General features: G+C 43.1%; 1 protein-coding gene across 2 annotated transcripts; it reads left to right on the top strand.

The window, feature by feature from the left end:
* Positions 1 to 803: 803 nt before the first annotated feature.
* Positions 804 to 16,376, top strand: LOC146555881 (sodium-coupled monocarboxylate transporter 1-like). 2 transcript variants are annotated; one of them, XM_085252140.1, is made up of 17 exons: positions 804 to 1,063; positions 1,426 to 1,545; positions 1,720 to 1,782; positions 1,896 to 1,947; positions 2,040 to 2,107; positions 3,004 to 3,042; positions 3,475 to 3,590; positions 3,713 to 3,853; positions 4,177 to 4,306; positions 4,400 to 4,488; positions 4,615 to 4,724; positions 4,851 to 4,918; positions 7,588 to 7,674; positions 14,781 to 14,995; positions 15,534 to 15,631; positions 15,767 to 15,855; positions 15,938 to 16,376. In XM_085252140.1, exons 1-17 carry the CDS (start codon positions 839 to 841, stop codon positions 16,040 to 16,042), a joined length of 1,815 nt encoding a protein of 604 aa, XP_085108266.1. In that variant the 5' UTR covers positions 804 to 838; the 3' UTR covers positions 16,043 to 16,376. The 2 variants fall into 2 exon arrangements, with proteins under 2 accessions (XP_085108266.1, XP_085108265.1); XM_085252139.1 differs by having other exon boundaries at positions 1,720 to 1,785.
* Positions 16,377 to 18,589: the final 2,213 nt, after the last annotated feature.

The raw sequence follows: 18,589 nt of genomic DNA, 5'->3' as shown, positions 1-18,589 counted from the left end.
AGGTACAACACCAGGGAAGCGACTAATCACTAAACAGAAGAGGCAGTTTATGAAACTCTTATCAGCCACTTACAATTTATTGTTATTACTGTGGACCCATTATGACAATACAACAAATGAAAAATACTAATGAAAAATTTCCATTGAGAATGAGAAACAAACAAAAAGAGGAAGGTTTCTGTCATTGAATTATTTATCCCTTACTTTGGTGTATAATATGAATGGTCATGGTGAACATCTTTATCAGGAAAAACTGTGAAACTTATGAAGATACAGTCAAAAGTCCTAAGTTTAAGCTCTAAAGATATCCAGTGGGGCAGTCTTTTGGCCCACGGGCCCTATGTTTGGCACCTTTAGTCTATAGGATTACTTTTAATGGAGAAGCACAATGGTTAAACAAGTGCTTAGGATGCCATAACAGTGTCTTAAATGCAATAACCGATTATTAAGAGAGCCCAGAACAAATACACATGGTGTTCCAAATGCAAACACAGTGTAATTTGCAGAAATGACCCAAATCTCAGGACAAAGAGCACATCCCTGTCTGACATCCACCAGCCACATGCATCCAGTTTTCTGATAGTTTTCTGGTGGTGGCACAAAGTACTATTGTTACCCACGTTTTATGTGTTTGGGTTCAAACTCTAACTTCTAAACTTTATTCATTAACTTTGAGTGTCAAGTTAAACTGAAAGGACGCGTGCGCGCACCGTCTGGAATAATTTATCTTACAGTTCAATAGAGTACCTGGAGGTGATGACACCGCCTTCCCAGTGATCTACAAAACACTGCCTGATAAACGCTTTAGCTTTATTTCAGTTTTGCTCCGACTGATAAAATGTCCGGGGATGCTCACTTGCTCGTGGCAGCAGACTATGTGGTGTTTGCTGTCGTTCTGCTCCTGTCTGCTGCTGTTGGTTTTTATTACGCCTGGAGAAGCAGGAAACAAGGAACCTCCAGGGACTTTTTAACTGGGGGCCGAAAACTCAATGCCCTGGCTGTCTCCATGTCCCTCACTGCCAGCTACATGTCATCCGTCACTGTGCTCTCCAACCCAGCCGAGGTAACGTGTCGGGACTGTCCTGGATCTGCACTCAGCTTCCTCAGCGCACAAACATTTATTCAGAGCTTAAATTAGAATTTTACAAAATGCGTAAAACTGTGATTTCTGTGCATTAGAAGACGGCTGGAGTCAGCTAACCGAGCATTACTTTGAGTGCACCGCTTTCAATTTCAAACAAATCAAATAACGAATTTAAAGTTTTCGTGTTACTCACCAGAGTTCAGCACTGTTCATATGTTGCTCCAAAGCTCATTCAGTATCAGCAGCATCAGCGTTTCAAATGATCTCCGGCAAAGTTTCACCAGCCAACCAGCTGTTTTGCTATTTTGTGTTTCCATAAATCTTTTTCAACCTGTCTGTAGGTGTATCGCTACGGAGCCATATTTGGCTATTTAAGTATTTCCTATGTAATAGCAGTGGTGTACACATCCGAGGTCTTTCTCCCAGTTTTCTACAGACTGGCCATCAACAGCACATATGAGGTAACTGTGGTTTTGTTTACAACATTATTTTTGCTATATTTTAAACTGTTGGCTGGGCTACACCTGTCAGTAAGTGTACAAAGTACTAGCTTTGAATTGGAGGGAGTGAGGGGAACTAGAAGTTTCATGTATCAGTATCAATATGCGTCTTTTCTCTGTCTGGTCTCTGCCAAGTATCTGGAGCTGCGTTTCAGCAGAGCCACTCGTCTCCTGGGAATGCTGATCTTCTTTTTTAACGTAGTAAGAAGCCAGTGGTTCAATCTTTGCAGTGCTTTGACTTCTGCACATAAAACTACGTTGGTATCAGCAGAGACATGTTGTTGCTGTGACTTTCTAACTCTTTGCCACAGTTGCTCTACACTGGACTTGTAATTTATGCTCCAGCTCTGGCTTTGAACCAAGGTATGTCAGCTCCAGTTCACAGCAGTTAAGTTCGTGAAGGGATCTTGAACAAGAGTGTTTCCCCTGTTAATGAATTTCCCTTCTTTTTGCAGTGACTGGTATGAACCTGTGGGGTGGGATTATTTCGACAGCCACTGTTTGTACTTTGTATTGTGCACTGGTTAGTAAAACATTTATTACATACGACACACACACTGCAGTGCATCACATTGTCAGTCGAACCTCATCGAGCATCACTAAGCCAGGAACCTTAAGAGACCCCCACTTTCACATTCAGCAGAGATTAAATGAGAATATTTACATTTTCCTAAAATTCATGAGGTCCCCTTCCCATTTACCCTTTAAAACAAAATATCTCTCATGTAACATCACCTCTGATTTTTTAAATTTGATGCTTTCACATGCAATCATTAAGGGTCAAAAGTTGGAACCGTCATTGCATAATGTGTTGCATGGTCATAAGCAGAGAGGTCTCGCTGCGCTGCCCTTAGACAGTTAACATGACGAAGCTATTGAGGAAAAAAACGCCACGTATATCTTGTTTATCATGACTCTGGTTTTACGTGGCCTATCACCACAATTTAAAAACTGGTATATATCACCTTGTTGCTTTGGCATCTTAAAGTGGTCATGTGATTGGCTTACCACGACCACTTTATTCTTCCTCAGTCAAACAGCAGCACTCATGCGATTGTTTTGCCCCTTAGCTACAGGTGTTGTGCCAAATTACAGCTGCTTCCGTGCAACTTCTATAAGATGCGGTAAGCTGAAGACAGCTTCAGCCGTCTGTTTGTTGAAAAATAGTAACAGACCGCATTTTCTTGTTAGTAACGGTAATGGCGTTGTAACAAAAGGAATAGTAATTAGTTCGATTACTCATTACTGAAAAAAGTAACGTCGTTACTTGTAACGCCGTTATTCCCATCACTTGTGCTTTCTGAAAATGTTCTACTACAGAATACGGTCACATATTTCCACGTTATGCATTCTGTTCATAAATACAGCTTCCTAACCTTTTTGACAGAAATTTTTCTTGTTTTGTGGCGTTTGTTACAGGGTGGCCTGAAAGCTGTGGTGTGGACAGATGTTGTTCAGGTAGGGTTCTGGATCAAATAAAACGAAAAAAATACACAATACAACATGCCCTCCAAATAGTTGTGGTAGATGGCTGCCCCTCCTTGATGTTGACGTTTCTTCCTGTTAAAAGGAAATTTTTTGTTCACACTGCCATTTGATTGCTGGCGTTTTCTCTGGATTGTAGGGTCTTTATCTTACAATATAATGTCCTTTTGTTATGATTTGGAACCATATAAATATATTCCATATTCTATGTAAGTAAAACTGAATTAAATTGCAATCAGGTTTCAGTCTAATTTTATCGACACCACAACCACGTTTGAGTCATGTCTTGATTCTTTGCAGTATTCATGTAAATTAGCAAGAATTTGATAACTGGGACCAAAATCTGTCAACATAGTTACAGAATACAGATCTGCCAACCAAACAAATCTCTGATTTTTCTTCCAGATTGGAATAATGTTTGCAGGCTACATGTCTGTTATAATCAAAAGTGTGATCTTAAAAGGAGGAATCTCCACTATCTTGTCAGATGCCCAAGAAGGAGGAAGAATTAACTTTGTGGAGTGAGTATATGTGTGTGTGTGTGTGTGTGTTGTGCGTGTGTGTGTGTGTGTGTGTGTGTGTGTGTGTGTGTGTGTGTGTGTGTGTGTTATACTAAAATCATACTTTCATTGTGTAATCCCAGCTTTGACATAAACCCTCTGAGAAGACACACTTTTTGGACACTTGTCATCGGAGGGGCCTTTACTTGGAGCTCAATTTATGGGACCTACCAACCTCAAGTTCAGAGATACAACTCCTGCAAGAGCATTAAACATGCCAGATTGTGAGTGATTCAAAGGAATGTATTCCTTCCTTCCTGTTTAGCTTGCAAAACTAATAATTAAAATAATAATAATAAAAAAAACACCAATAAACAACGATATATGACACGTCTATTTCCACATCTATGTAAATTCTGATTCAGCCAAAGACACTACATTGGTGGGGTTTGCTGGCAAATGACACGTTCTTATCATAAACTCGGAAAAGATAGCTATGATAAATGATGACATCATCAGCATACAGTGATAAGAAATATAATCTCGTTTGCTATGCTACACTGATTTTTGTTTGCATGCTTCACTTTTTCGTGTTGTGTTTTTTCAGAGCTCTCTTCATCAACGTGTTAGGCCTAGTTTGCACCCTGACATCGTCAGTGATTTCAGGGCTGTGTCTTTATTCGTTCTATAAGAACTGTGACCCATGGAAAGCTGGACAAGTTTCATCACCTGATCAGGTACATACACATAAACAAAGAAACCACAGGATGTTTGTTTTTATTCAAGTTATTTTATGATCTTAAAATAAAAATCTTTTTTTCCCTTTACAGCTGTTGCCTTATTTGGTGATGGATATCTTGGCAGATCACCAAGGGCTTCCAGGACTATTTTTTGCTGCAGTATATAGTGCCTCTCTGAGGTTCATACAACATAATTTGATATATTTTTATTCATGTTGCATGTAACATTTAAAGCTGTGCCACATTTGAAGTGTCCGTTATGTCCATTAGTCCAGAGTAAACATGGTTCATTTCTTCATGTTCAGCACAGTTTCTACTTCAATCAACGCAATGGCTGCAGTGACCATGGAGGACCTGATTAAACCACGCATTAAACTATCTGAGAAAAAGCTTCTCTTGATCTCCAAAGGGCTGAGTAAATAACGGGTTTCCTGTTGTTTGTTTATAACACAGACTGCATGTTATATTAGATTAATTACTGCTACGTGGATGCGGCTGTTAGTCAATAAAAATGTCATTTTGTGATGTGATGTTTTTGCAGGTTTGTTTTTTGGAATTGTATGCGTTGCCATGGCTGGACTGGCATCACTCATGGGACATATGATGCAGGTAGAGGGATCTGTTAATGCAGAGCTGTCAATGTGTTCAGGCAAACACATCCAGGAATAGGAATGGGTATCATTTAGGTTTTATCCGATACCAGTACCAAACCGGTACTTTTGAAACGGTGCTGGTGCTTAAACGGTGCTCGAACCGGTGCTTAAAGAATGGAGAACACACACTTTGTCCAAAAACCTCTTATGTTTAGCTGGTTTTTTTGTAAAAAGGTAACAATGTTAGCCTTTTCTGCAGCTATAGGGCATATATGGTGTTACGTCCCTCTGCAGCCTCTAATCTGCTCAGTGTGTTCAGATGGTGCTAATTGGCCACACCTAGTCAGGTGTGGATAAAAGCATACCTGAGGCAAGTGTCCAGGGAGCTCACTAGTCTTTGCCTTGGTGGTACAAGCCATTTGAGCCAACCTGCTAAGCCATTTTAAGCTAAAGCCTCTTCACACTAACACTCTGTTATTCATCTCCGTTTTTATGTTGCGGCTTTTGAGCTGGGTCGTAACATAAGTGGCGGCTCGTCCGGGATATTTGGACATTTTAGTGGAGATTGCATATCAGTTTTTTGTATTGCTTTTAAGTGGGTGAGTGAAGGTGTTCACTGTGATTGAGTAACGTCCCTTTAGTGAGTGTGTTTCAGCTGGGTGTCTGTGCTGCCCTTTCAGCGAAGCACTTGTTTGTTGTTTTGCTTGTTTTAATTTGTTGTGTTTGGTGGCTATTTTGGGTGGGGGTACGCTTCAGAGTTTGGTAGGAGACTATATCTCTGGTCTGCTGCCTGCTCTCGAGTTCGTGTTTAAAGTTGCCTCGAGCCTGGTACACCACTGAAGACTAGGATAGGTAAAGTTAGTGTTTTGTTGTTTTTAGTGTTTTAGGCTGGGAGTTGCACATAGTAAATCAGTGGCACCAAACTTGGTAGGAGGTTTGAGACCATTCATGATTATGGTCTGTAGCTGAGGCAGGTAGGCTGTTTTTAGGTTGGCATTGTGTGTACACCATGTGTGTGCATATGTCAGTGTTGATGGATGCTAATGAGATCTTTGTGAGGTGAGTGTTTTGTGTTGTGACCGTTAGTGTTGTGGGGAATATGGCTATTTTGTTGGATCACTTGTGAGTGTTGTTGGCCAGGTGATGGCAATAACACTGTGGGGTGCTGAGCCACCCTTGATGTGATCATTGTGTGGCCGTAGCTCTCCATTTTGTGGTTGGTCACTAGTGTGCTTGATTTACTGAACTTTTTGGATTAAAGTAACTTGTTGTGGTATAGGGCCACTTGTATGTGACTGTTTGTGTGGTGGAGACAACAGATCACTTAGTTGTGATTATTTGTTGCTACTTTTGGTTTTGTGTTGTAGCAGATCAGGTAATCATTTTGGGTTTGTGACTGTTGTGCTCCTTTGTGTTGGTCACATGTTACTTCAAATCCTCATGCCCATCCATGCTTAAATATGCCAACTTATTTTTGAGGGTTCAAGGCTTCAGAGGGACTTTTAATTTGTTTAGGGGTCCTAGAGGGACCCTTTTAAGGGAGGTGTTACGTCCCTCTGCAGCCCCTAATCGGCCACACCCAGTCAGGTGTGGATAAAAGCATACCTGAGGCAAGCTGCAGGGAGCTCACTTGTCTGTGCCTTGTCTTTTAGCCAACCTGCTATTCCATTTTAAGATAAAACCTCTTCTCACCCATACTCTGGTATTCATCTCCTTTTTTATGTTGCGGCTTTTGAGCCGGGTCGTAACAATGGTATCACTCTTGGCTGGAAGCAGTGCTTAAACAATGGAATAAACACAGACTTTGTCCAAAAACCTCTCATGTTTAGCTGTTTCCCTCTTTTTCTTTGGTCATTTTAGCCTTTTTGGCCAGGGTGAAGGGAGTATCTGCCATCAAACAAGAAGACAGCCGCATGAAACTACGACGGTGTTTGCTAGTTCACCTTACGTGCATTAAATTAATAACGTGGTTAGCCTACTCAACGTAAATTACACACGAACAACATTAAACTACTCACGCAGAGAAGAACGGCTGCTGCCATCATCATCCGTCATCATTTCTGCTACACTGGCAGGGCTAGGGGCCAGGACTCTCCTCTTCGGGTTCTTGGGGGATGTTGCTAACTCCGGGTCCGATAACAGGGGCCACACCCGCAGTAGATGTGCTCGGTGTGAGGTCTCGCAGCAAGCTATCAAATACGGCGCACTTCTCGGCTTTTAACAAAATGCTACACGTCGCCAGGTGTTTCATCAGATTCGAGGAGTTACCTCCCTTGCACAGTATCAGCTTAAAGCACTTGTTGCAGGCTGCTGAGTTTGCATCTTTTGCTGTCAAGTACAGCCAGACTTTTGACCGCTTCGCCTTGGGTATTTTTAATCTGTAGCTCTATTCTAAAAGAACGTACAGTACGTACCTGGGCCCGCCTACTACGCTTGCAAAGGTAAAATGATTGGCTAGAATCCAAAGTGTATGACATCTCAGGAAAAAAACGAAAGCACCGAAATGTGCGCTGCTTTTCGGTCTGGTTACTACCGTTTGTCAGAACCAGTACTGGTACCCATCCCTATCCAGGAATGTTGTTGTTTATTAGAAAGCATGTTAATTACGTAAATAAGTACATTTTTCACCTCAGTAAATACGACCATTTGTAAAGTGTTTTTTGAGCTGCAGGTCTCTTCAAACAGGCAGTGTCCATCATTTGGGGGGTCACTGGGGGTCCTTTACTCGGTCTGTTCAGTTTGGGTGTCCTCTGTCCATTTGTCAACTCCAAAGTAAGTCCATTCTCATTTTGGTATTTTCCTAAATCAACCTAACATCAATTTATCATCGTATAACATAGTACGGGAGCATTTTTCTTATTAACAGTATTAAAAAACACTTTATTAAATGCTTAATGTTTTTAAAAAAATGTTAACAGTAGGATAAAAATAATAATGACCAAACTCAGGGATGTGTGCTGAGTCCCCTGCTGTACGCTCTATACACTCACGACTGCACCCCCCACCCACCCATCCAACATTCGTATGCTGTAAATATTAACTTTAACAAGTTTGCTGATGACACAACTGTGATTGGGCTCATCACGACGGGAGATGAGTCTGCATACAGGGATGAAGTCGAAAATATGTCATCAAGGTGCAGCTGAAACAATCTGGTCGTCAATACCAAAAAACCCCCAAAGAAATAGTAGTTGACTTCAGAAGAAACAAATCTGACCCCCAGCCCATACACATTAATGGGGACTGTTTGGAGAGGGTCTCTGACTCCTGGGCCTGCACCTGGGTGGTGACCTGTCCTGGAAAACAAACACCACAGCTATGATCAAGAAGGCACAGCAGCGACTCCACTTCCTGAGCGTCCTGAAGAACAACGCCTTAGCCAAGGAGCTGCTAGTGTCCTTCTACAGGTGCTCCATTGAAAGTACACTGACACACTGCATCCCAGTGTGGTTTGCCAGCAGTACTGCTTCGGAGTAAGCATCACTCCAGAGGGTCATCAACACAGCACAGAAGATCATCAGCTGTGATCAAGAGCTGTACTCTTCCCTGGAGGAGGTGTACAGGTCCTGCTGCCACAGGAAAGCCTACAGCATCCAGAAGGACACATCCCACCCCGCACATCACCTGTTCCAGCTGTTACCCTCAGGAAGGCGGTACTGGACAATTAAGGCCAAAACAAACAGACAGAAACAGCACATACGCCAGGGCTGTTGCATTTATAAATACACTTGGGAGATAAGCCACTGCAAAAACACAACCTTCAACTGTGCAATATTTTTTTTCTTTTTAACTGTGTAATATTCTTGTTCGTCTTTTAATTGTGCAATATTTCGAAGGAACTGTGCAATATTCTGAGGACTGAAGCACTGTGTGGCAACCGTATTCTCACTTGTACATTCTTGTATACAGACTTGTACATAGTCTAAGGAGCTTGCAAAGAAAAGCGTCTGGACTTCTTTAAGTTGCTTGAAGACGTTTCACCTCTCATCCGAGAAGCTTCTTCAGTTCTAAGGTCAAATGGTGGGGAGTCCCAGATTTAAACCTAGTGGGAGTATCCCCCCGCAGAGGGACAAAAGGACCCCCTGATGATCCTCTAATCGCCTGAGCCAAGGTGTGAAACTGGGTGTGGGTCCCAATCAGCCAGAGTTTCGGGTGTGTTCATTGTGAAACCTGGCCCCACCTTATCATGCGAATTCCTGAGGTCAGATGGCCCAGGATGTGAGTGGGCTTTAAGGCGTCTGGGGAGGGATCTCAAAACTTGATTATAGATGGCAGACAATTGGTGTCGTAAACCCCCGCCTCTGTTCAAAGATGGTCGCTCACAGTGGACATAGATGGCTTCTTTCACTCCTCTTTCAAACCATCTGTCCTCTCTGTCCAAAATGTGAACATTGGCATCCTCAAAAGAGTGACCTTTATCCTTAAGATGCAGATGGACATAAAAGACGGTCTTTCTTATAACTTTCCGGAGTTCAAGTTTTGCAACACGGACGCTCCGTTTGCAGACCCCCCATTCATCTCACCTGAGACGCCTTTGTTCTCTGTCCCTGGAGGCCACAAGATCTGGCGTTCTGGTTCGACTGAGACGGCGCACTAACAGACCACCGTTACCCAGTTTATTACTGGCTAATGTGCAGTCTCTGGAGAACAAGCTGTGCGAGCTTCGGGCACGGATCTCATTCCAGCGAGAGATGCGGGACTGCTGTGTGATCTGCCTCACAGAAACCTGGCTATCGGACAAGGTACCGGACTCCGCAATACAACTACTGGGGTTCTCTGTGCACCGCGCGGACAGGTCACAGGATCTTACTGGGAAAAGCAGAGGCGGTGGTGTATGTTTCATGATCAACAACAGCTGGTGTGATTATGCGAACGTGCACCCGGTCAAATCCTTCTGCTCACCGGACCTGGAGTACCTGATGATTAAGTGCCGGCCATTCTGGCTACCGAGGGAATTTACAGCAGTGATTATTACGGCCGTTTACATTCCCCCACAAGCCGACACTGACCGAGCACTCAGGAAACTGTACAGCGCGATCAGCAGCGAGGAAACCGCACACCCAGAGGCGGCGTTTATCACAGCCGGAGACTTTAATAAGGGAAACCTGAAGAAAGTCTCACCAAAACTCCACCAACACATCCATTTCAACACTCGTGGAGACCGGCTACTTGACCACTGCTACACCTCTTTCCGGGATGCGTATAAAGCCCTCCCCCGCGCCCCATTCGGCCAATCAGATCACCGCTCCATCCTGCTCCTGCCCGCCTACAGGCAGAAGCTGAAACAGGAAGCTCCAACCCGGAGGGCGGTGCACTGTTGGACGGACCAATCGGAGTCTACGCTGCGGGACTGTTTTGATCACGCGGACTGGGAAATGTTTCACGTGGCTGCTAGGGACATTGATGAGTACACAGACTCAGTCTGCGGATTTATCAGGAAATGCGTGGAAGATGTCGTCCCATCCAGAACAGTTAAATCCTTCCCAAATCAAAAACCCTGGATTAACAGAGATGTTCGCGCGGCACTGGCGGCACGGAGCACCGCCTTTGCCTCCGCGAACACATCGGACCACAAACACGCACATTACCAACTCCAGAAGACGATCAAAGCAGCCAAACGTGAGTACAGGGACAGGGTGGAGCAACAGTTTGACAACCCTCGGAGTATGTGGCAGGGACTAAACACGATCGCAGACTTTAGAGGGAAAACCAGCACACCGCAGACCACGGCCTCTCTGTGTGAGGATCTAAACGTATTCTACGCTAGATTTGACACAGCAAACACCATGAGACCGGACAGTGTGTGCACCACGGATGACGTCAGTGCGCACACTGTGTCTGAGGAGGATGTGCGGAAGTGCTTCAGGAAGGTGAACGCACGCAAAGCTACTGGTCCGGACGGGATTCCCGGCCGCGTCCTCAAGTCATGCGCGGCTCAGCTGGCTGGAGTGTTCACGCACATCTTCAACCTTTCCCTCTCTCTGTCTGTAGTCCCAGCCTGCTTCAAAATGGCCACCATCGTCCCTGTACCCAAATCCTCCACCATCTCCTCATTGAACGACTGGCGACCTTTAGCCCTGACCCCCATCGTAAGCAAATGCTTCGAGAAGCTGGTCAGGGACTTCATCTGCTCTGCACTACCCGACTCACTGGACCCTCTACAGTTTGCATACCGCCACAACAGGTCCACTGATGATGCCATAGCCCTGACACTACACACTGCCCTGTCACACCTGGAGAAGAGAGACACATATGTGAGGATGCTGTTTGTAGATTACAGCTCAGCATTCAATACCATCGTTCCCTCGAAGCTGGACAGGAAACTGCAGGATCTAGGACTGGGAAGCTCCCTCTGCAGCTGGATCCTTAACTTCCTGTCTGACAGACGCCAAGTGGTCAGACTGGGCAGCATCACCTCATCCCCCATCACACTGAACACTGGTGCTCCACAGGGGTGTGTACTGAGCCCTCTCCTGTACTCACTCTACACCTACGACTGCACAGCCACTAACAACTCCAACATCATTGTGAAGTTTGCGGACGACACTACAGTGGTGGGTCTTATCACCAACCAAGGCTGGACTGGGACAAAAAATCGGCCCGGGCATTTTGACTGGAGACCGGCCCACCAGGATAAAGATTGAAAATGTGACGTCATTCAGGGGTAAAACCGCAAAGGGTTCTGGGAACTTGTGGCAAGAGGTACTAGCGCACGCAGGCTTTCAATTGAACTCAGTTACACAGCGATAAAAAGAAACCCAAAAAATGGCAAGAAGCTGTTGTATTATTAACTGCAATAGCCGGTCGCATGACAGCCACGGGAAGCCGACGGGTAAAGAGATGGGTTTTTTTTATCGGATTATGTCGTTGAAGAGAAATTTTTTAAGCCATGTTTCCGAAGTAACAGCCACGGATGGTCTGGATATACCAAATATAACGTCTCAGAACACTCCAGCTCACATGTTAGTCTGCTCCAAGCATTCCCACAAAGGTCAGAGTTTTGTAGTAGTTAATACGTCATTTTTCTTAACATAATTGGTGATATAGGTTACAAGCAAGTCTGGCGCTGAACAGAAATTGTCGCGCTATGCTCCTTTGTTTATTGTGCATAAATAGTGAATTGTCCTGACACAATATTGCGTTTCGCTTCTGTTATTATGGTACAGTGACAAAAACATATACTTTTATTCACAGGATAAAACAGTTGTTTTGTATCACTAATTGTCCAGTGCGATTACAACATACAATATTATTGTCACTGCTACATTTCTGTAATGCTACCAGAAATTATTTCCACTACTAATTAATTACCGTTGAGCTCAAAGGTCCTATTAATAAACGGTTAACGAATGTGTATTTATGACGACGATTTGTGAGACTGGTAAACTTACCTTTGTTCGTACGATGGTCTTTCGTTCTACACGGTGCATTTCAAGGTCCTGTACCCATCCGGCGGTAAACTGTACCTGGGCTTGTTGCAGTGACCTGAAGTTACTAAACTTCATGAGTGTATGCACTCACTCCAAGAACCGTATAATTATAAATCTGAGCGTGGTGAAAGTTGGGCAACACGCTAACGTCTTTTGTCCACTCTGTGTGCTCGTAAGGGTCTGACCCTTTCACTCCTTTGATTTTTTCCTCGTATCTTTTCTTTGTCTTTTCGTCGAGTCTGTCTTTGTACGGACCGACATTGTTCTCCTTTTGTTTTGTACATTCCTTTTTTGTGCGTCAAAGAAAAAACAAGAAGGCATTGGAACCGGAGAATGAACGTTTTGCGGTGCTGCAAATGCTTGCATTTGATGCGGTACTTGGATTGTTTTGCCACGAGTTCCCGGCATGCAATGCGCAAAAATCACGTGATTGCTAAACAAGGGGGAGGGTCCATCCGGCCTCCTCGGCTGTAATTGGTCCAGCCCAGAGTCGATCATGACCAATTGGCCAATCCAACACCTTTCATTATATATACCCTTCCTAAAAAAAAAAAAAAAAAAAAAAAAAATCCATCGGCCCATAACAACAAAAAATCGCCAGCGGCCCACCGGGCAAATGCCCGGTATGCCCGATGGCCAGTCCAGCTATGTCACCAACGGTGATGAGACGGCTTACAGGGAGGAGGTCAGCGCCCTGACCCACTGGTGTCAAGACAACCATCTCACCCTCAACGTCGCAAAGACAAAGGAGTTGATAGTGGACTTCCGGAGGTGCAGAGAAGTACACACCCCCATCACCATCAACGGCGCTGCTGTGGAGAGAGTGAGCAGCTTCCGGTTCCTTGGAGTACATCCGGCTGAGGATCTTACGTATTTAGTATACATAAACAAAACAGTGAAGAAGGCGCAGCAGCGCCTCTTCTTTCTCAGGAGACTGAAAAGATTTGGCATGAACCCCCGCATCCTCAGGACCTTCTATCACTGTGCCATTGAGAGCATCCTCACTGGATGCATCACCACCTGGTATGGCAACAGCACCGCCTACAACTGCAAAGCTCTCCAGAGAGTAGTGCGGTGCTTTGAACGGATAATTGGAGGTGAGCTTCCCTCCCTCCAAGACATCTACAGGAAGCGCTGCCTGAGGAAAGTGGGGAGGATCATCAAGGACTCCAGTCACCCCAGCCATAAACTGTTCAGACTGCTTCCCTCAGGAAGGAGGTTCTGCAGCATCCGGTCCCGAACCAGCAGACTGAGAGACAGCTTCTTCCACCAGGCCATCAGACTGCTGAACACGTCATAGACACCTCAGCTTCACTACTGGAACTTTAACATTATGCACTACATACTGTACATTAATGCCACTGTTTTGCACATGTCTCAACTCTGTATGTTTTTATATATTTTATTTTATTGTTTACTCTATTTAATTTGTAAAATATGTGTATACACACACACACACGTAGAAAAACATTTAGTATACACATCCAGAAATGCATATACTATTATATATTGTACATATATTTATTAGTTTCAGATTTAGCCATTCTTGTATTTTGCTTGTTTACGTTATTGTATTTTGCACAACTCTGTTGCTTGTGAAGCTTGCACACAAGAATTTCACTCACATGTACTGTACCAATGTACCTGCACATGTGATGTGACAATAAAAGTGATTTGATTTGATTTGATTTGGACTGCTGAGTCTTGTCCTGTGGAGGTGGCTCTTCTATGCTGTGCCATGCGCTTGTGAAGTGGCTGTTTGGTCTCTCCAATGTAGAGGTCTGGGCATTCCTCGCTGCACTGTACCGCATACACCACATTGTTAAGTCTGTGTTTTGGGGTTTTGTCTTTCGGGTGAACCAGTTTTTGTCTGAGCGTGTTGCTGGGTCTGAAATGCACCGGGATGTCATGCTTAGAGAAAACTCTCCTGAGTTTTTCTGATACACCGATAAGATTCTGATAAGAAGGACAGACGCAACAACATTGTCATCCCCTATGTAGCCGGTGCAACGAGCTCATCCAAAACTCTGGCTGATTGGGACCCACACCCAGTTTCACACCTTGGCTCAGGCGATTAGAGGATCATCAGGGGGTCCTTTTGTCCCTCTGCGGGGGGATACTCCCACTAGGTTTAAATCTGGGACTCCCCACCATTTGACCTTAGAACTGAAGAAGCTTCTCGGATGAGAGGTGAAACGTCTTTAAGCAACTTAAAGAAGTCCAGACGCTTTTCTTTGCAAGCTCCTTTGACTACGATGACCTGGATGACTGAGAACCTTCACAGACAGACTTGTACATACTATTTTTTTTTCTTTGTTTAAAATTTATTGTACATCTATACTTGTTTCTCTTAAATGTGCCCCCTTCCACTTGTACTGAATGGGTTTACATGCAGTTTTTGTTGTTCAAAAGCGCAATGGCAATAAAGATTCTGATATTTGTCCACAGGGAGGTCTATGTGGTCTCGTGACAGGATTGGCTGCAGCTGTCTCTGTGAGCATTATAGGGATGATATCCCCTTCTCCTCCTGAGATGACCCGACCTCTCTTTCTGAGCACTGAGGGTTGTAACTTTACTACTGGTAGCAGTTTCAATTGGACTACCCCACTGCCAACAGAACCAAGTCTTTTTACCACAACCCCAGGACAGAATACTGATGACATGTAAGTGTGGTTCAGTCTGTCTTGAATGAATGAATGAATGAAATATTGCCTGGTGAGATGGGATGACCGAGCTTTCCTATAATAAACGAAAGTATAGTAAAGTAAAAAAAGCCATATGATTTTAAAAAAGTGAGTAAAAGGCAGTGTTGTGAGGTCATTAATAATAATAATAATAATAATAATAATAATGATAATAAACCTGGTGGAAAGCATAAATGTGCCAAGTATCCTACTGCTGGTTTTTAGCCAAGCTCGCAGTGGCACTGTAGTCTTGTTGAATATATTTTTCATTTCAAATTCAAATTCAAATTCAAATTTTTATTTGTCACGTACACAGTCATACACAGTACGATATGTAGTGAAATGCTTGGACAACTGCTCGTGACCTAAAGAAAACAAAAAAGGAAAAGGCTATGAATAAGATTTGCAAACTGTCTTCACAAATTCCTTTGTAGCCTTCAGAATACTTTCATAATATGGTGTAATTACATTAATAAGACATTTGTTAACAAGATATCTACTAATCTCTCACCACCAGACATGCGGTTCAGTGGCACTCTCCATCCTACCTTTACTTCTGTGTCATTGGAGGTTTAACATCTGTTATTGTTGGAATAATCATCAGTCTCTTGACAGGTAAAAAACAAATGAAATAAAATAAATAAAGATTTTGCCATTAATTACCTGTACTTGGGAATGGATCTGTGATCTCAGATCTTCTTATTGTTTCATAAGGACTTTTTGTTTTTGTTCTTCCACTCATCATTTCAGGGGGATTGAGGGAGACGGTGGACCCAAGACTTATGCTAATGAAAGAAGACACTCTTTCTTATCACCTGTTCAAACGTGTCAAAGATGGGGTACGTGCTGAAGAGCAAAGGTATCAAAAGCAACCGACTGATGACAGGCGCTCAATTCTGTCTTATACTTTTCCTTCCTTAGGTCATGGGAGGAACAGACAATGTTGGTCAGCCAAACAAGGAGGATGGAATCAATAAACCTGCAGTAGGGAAATTTGACAACAATACCCGTGTCTCATCTTTTTAATGACCGATACAGCTGAAGAATTTCACAACAAAGCTGCTGTAAAGCTCAAATCCAGGATTGTACTCATCTGACTTCATAAGAAATGAGACCAAAGGAACTGAGTTGTCAGCGAGAAAATAATGTTTTTATTTTTCCAGTGATTCAGTAAAAAGTAGAAAGCACTTCTTTCAAATATCTACTTGTGTACATGATGATTGCATGTTTCTATTGTTTAGATTAACAAATTATTAATAAAAAGCCACATGATAAACATTCCAATTCAAATTTATTGTACAGCGCCAAATCACAACAACAGCTAACAGCTTCAAGGTGCTTTATATTGCAAGGTAAACCCTACAATATGACCCCCATGTTACCAAGTACTTTGGTTACAGTGGGAAGAAACCTAAATGTCAACAAAGCTAAGGGCGGTGAGGCGTCATTACGGGTGCCGCTCAGGTGCGTCCGCCTCCCCTGCAGCGGCGTTGCAGACCACGCCCCGCCACACACATTAACGTGGTAAAATACATATTTAGGCAGAATTTTGCAAATGTCTATTTTTAATTTTTTTTAGCAGCATATTGCTTTTTTTCCAATTATTTTTTAAAAGTCAGGTCGCCCTATGACAGCTGGGATAGGCTCCAGCGCCCCCCGCGACCCTGAAAAGGATAAGCGGAAGCGAATGGATGGAAGTCAGGTCAAGGCTCCAAAAGCCCAAAGGCAATATGAGGGTGGCGGCTCACAACAGTTTTTGTTAGCTACATGGATCATTTTAGTTCAGCTGGGTGTGTTTCCTTTTGTTATATTTCTTTAAGAGTTCAAAATGTGTTCATTACATAAATAAAATGTAATTTTCTCTATAGCACTTCATGGATTTCATAAGCAACAAACATTAGTTGTTCACACAATGGTAAAAAAAAAAAGAAAGGTAAAAAACAATGTTGTGTACAGTGTTATTTTCATTTTAGATGTCAAAAAGTATTTGCGGCTAATTCATTCAATTTATTGTCTTTATTTATAACTGGCATTATTGTTTCATTCTATTATAGAATCTTACAAAAAAGAGGCAAAATTGTATTCCATTATGCTTTATTAGCTGTTTCGGTGAAAAACAAATCAGCAATGCAAAAAAACAAACAAAAAAAACAAAAAAACCCAACATACTGGAAAACAGTTATTCATCACTTGATTGCTTCAATACAACCCTTGGGCACCTCGCTCTCTCTCTCGATCAAATCTCGCTGTGGTAGCAGCTTTGAACTCGTATGACCCAGGCTGATACAGTGTGCCCAGTCTGGATCCAGCATTTTGTAGTCTCGGTTGTTGTGTCCTTGGGCAAGACACTTCACCTACCGCCTACTGGTGTTGGCCAGAAGGGCCGATGGCGCGATATGGCAGCCTCGCTTCTGTCCGTATGCCCCAGGGCAGCTGTGGCTACAACTGTAGCTTGCCTCCACCAGTGTGTGAATGTGTGTGTGAATGGGTGGATGACTGGGTGTGTAAAGCGCTTTGGGGTCCCTAGGGGGGACTAGTAAAAGCGCTATACAAATACAGGCCATTTACCATTTACAGGCTGGTTTTCCTACAAAACACAACAATTATTAGCCCGCAAATCCACAGTGAACAAAGCATAGCACAACGAATTCAATTCAAATCAATATAAGATTTATTTGTAACCTACATCAACAATTATGTTATGATAAATTACGTAATAACTAACAGAGGACTTACCTTTGTGGAAATGCTTGGAGCAGACTAACATGTGAGCTGGAGTGTTCTGAGACGTTCAGTGGCGGTCCTAGCCCGTTTGGCGCCCCGGGCGAACACTCCCTCTGGCGCCCACACACACACACACACACATAAAACATATTAAGGATTATACATTAACATAAAACTGTTGTTGGAACTATACTGAATTTCACCAGAGAAACACACACAGACACACACATATGAAGAGAGAGAGAGTATGCATTGATGCATTGTATGCAAACAGCTACCAAACAGCCATCATAATTTCTCATACAATGAGAACAGGACAAATCAACAACTGACAATGACTAATTAATATTAAAATCTGTAACATATTGTATTGTTTGGAGTTTAGTCTGTTACTGTTACTGTTACTATTTTACCATTTCTTCTTGGAGCAGCTCTAATTCGCATAATTTCCTTAGGGATTAATAAAGTATTCTGATTCTGATTGTTTCAGGATGACCTGCCATTATCCAATGACACATCTGCTTACCTGTATCTTTTGCTCGTTTCTCCTCCTCTTCTTTTCTCTTTTTTCTAAACTGAGGACCTGATGGCTTTGAACTTTTCTTGTCCATCTTGGTTTTAATTTTGCACTCCAGTATGAACACAAATCCCCCAACTCGAGGATCACCACAACATAACCTAATAGACGTCTGTGAAGGTTCTCAGTCATCCAGGTCATCGTAGTCAAAGGAGCTTGCAAAGAAAAGCGTCTGGACTTCTTTAAGTTGCTTGAAGACGTTTCACCTCTCATCTGAGAAGCTTCTTCAGTTCTAAAGTCAAATGGTGGGGAGTCCCAGATATAAACATAGT

Source organism: Mchenga conophoros, linkage group LG17 (genome assembly GCF_057382185.1).
Source record: "Mchenga conophoros isolate Kocher_MC1m ecotype Shallow Benthic linkage group LG17, M_conophoros_male_GT1.1, whole genome shotgun sequence".
Lineage (NCBI taxonomy): Eukaryota > Metazoa > Chordata > Actinopteri > Cichliformes > Cichlidae > Mchenga > Mchenga conophoros.
The sequence above is the reverse complement of the archived record's forward strand: the minus strand, read 5'-3'. Positions and strand labels throughout refer to the sequence as shown.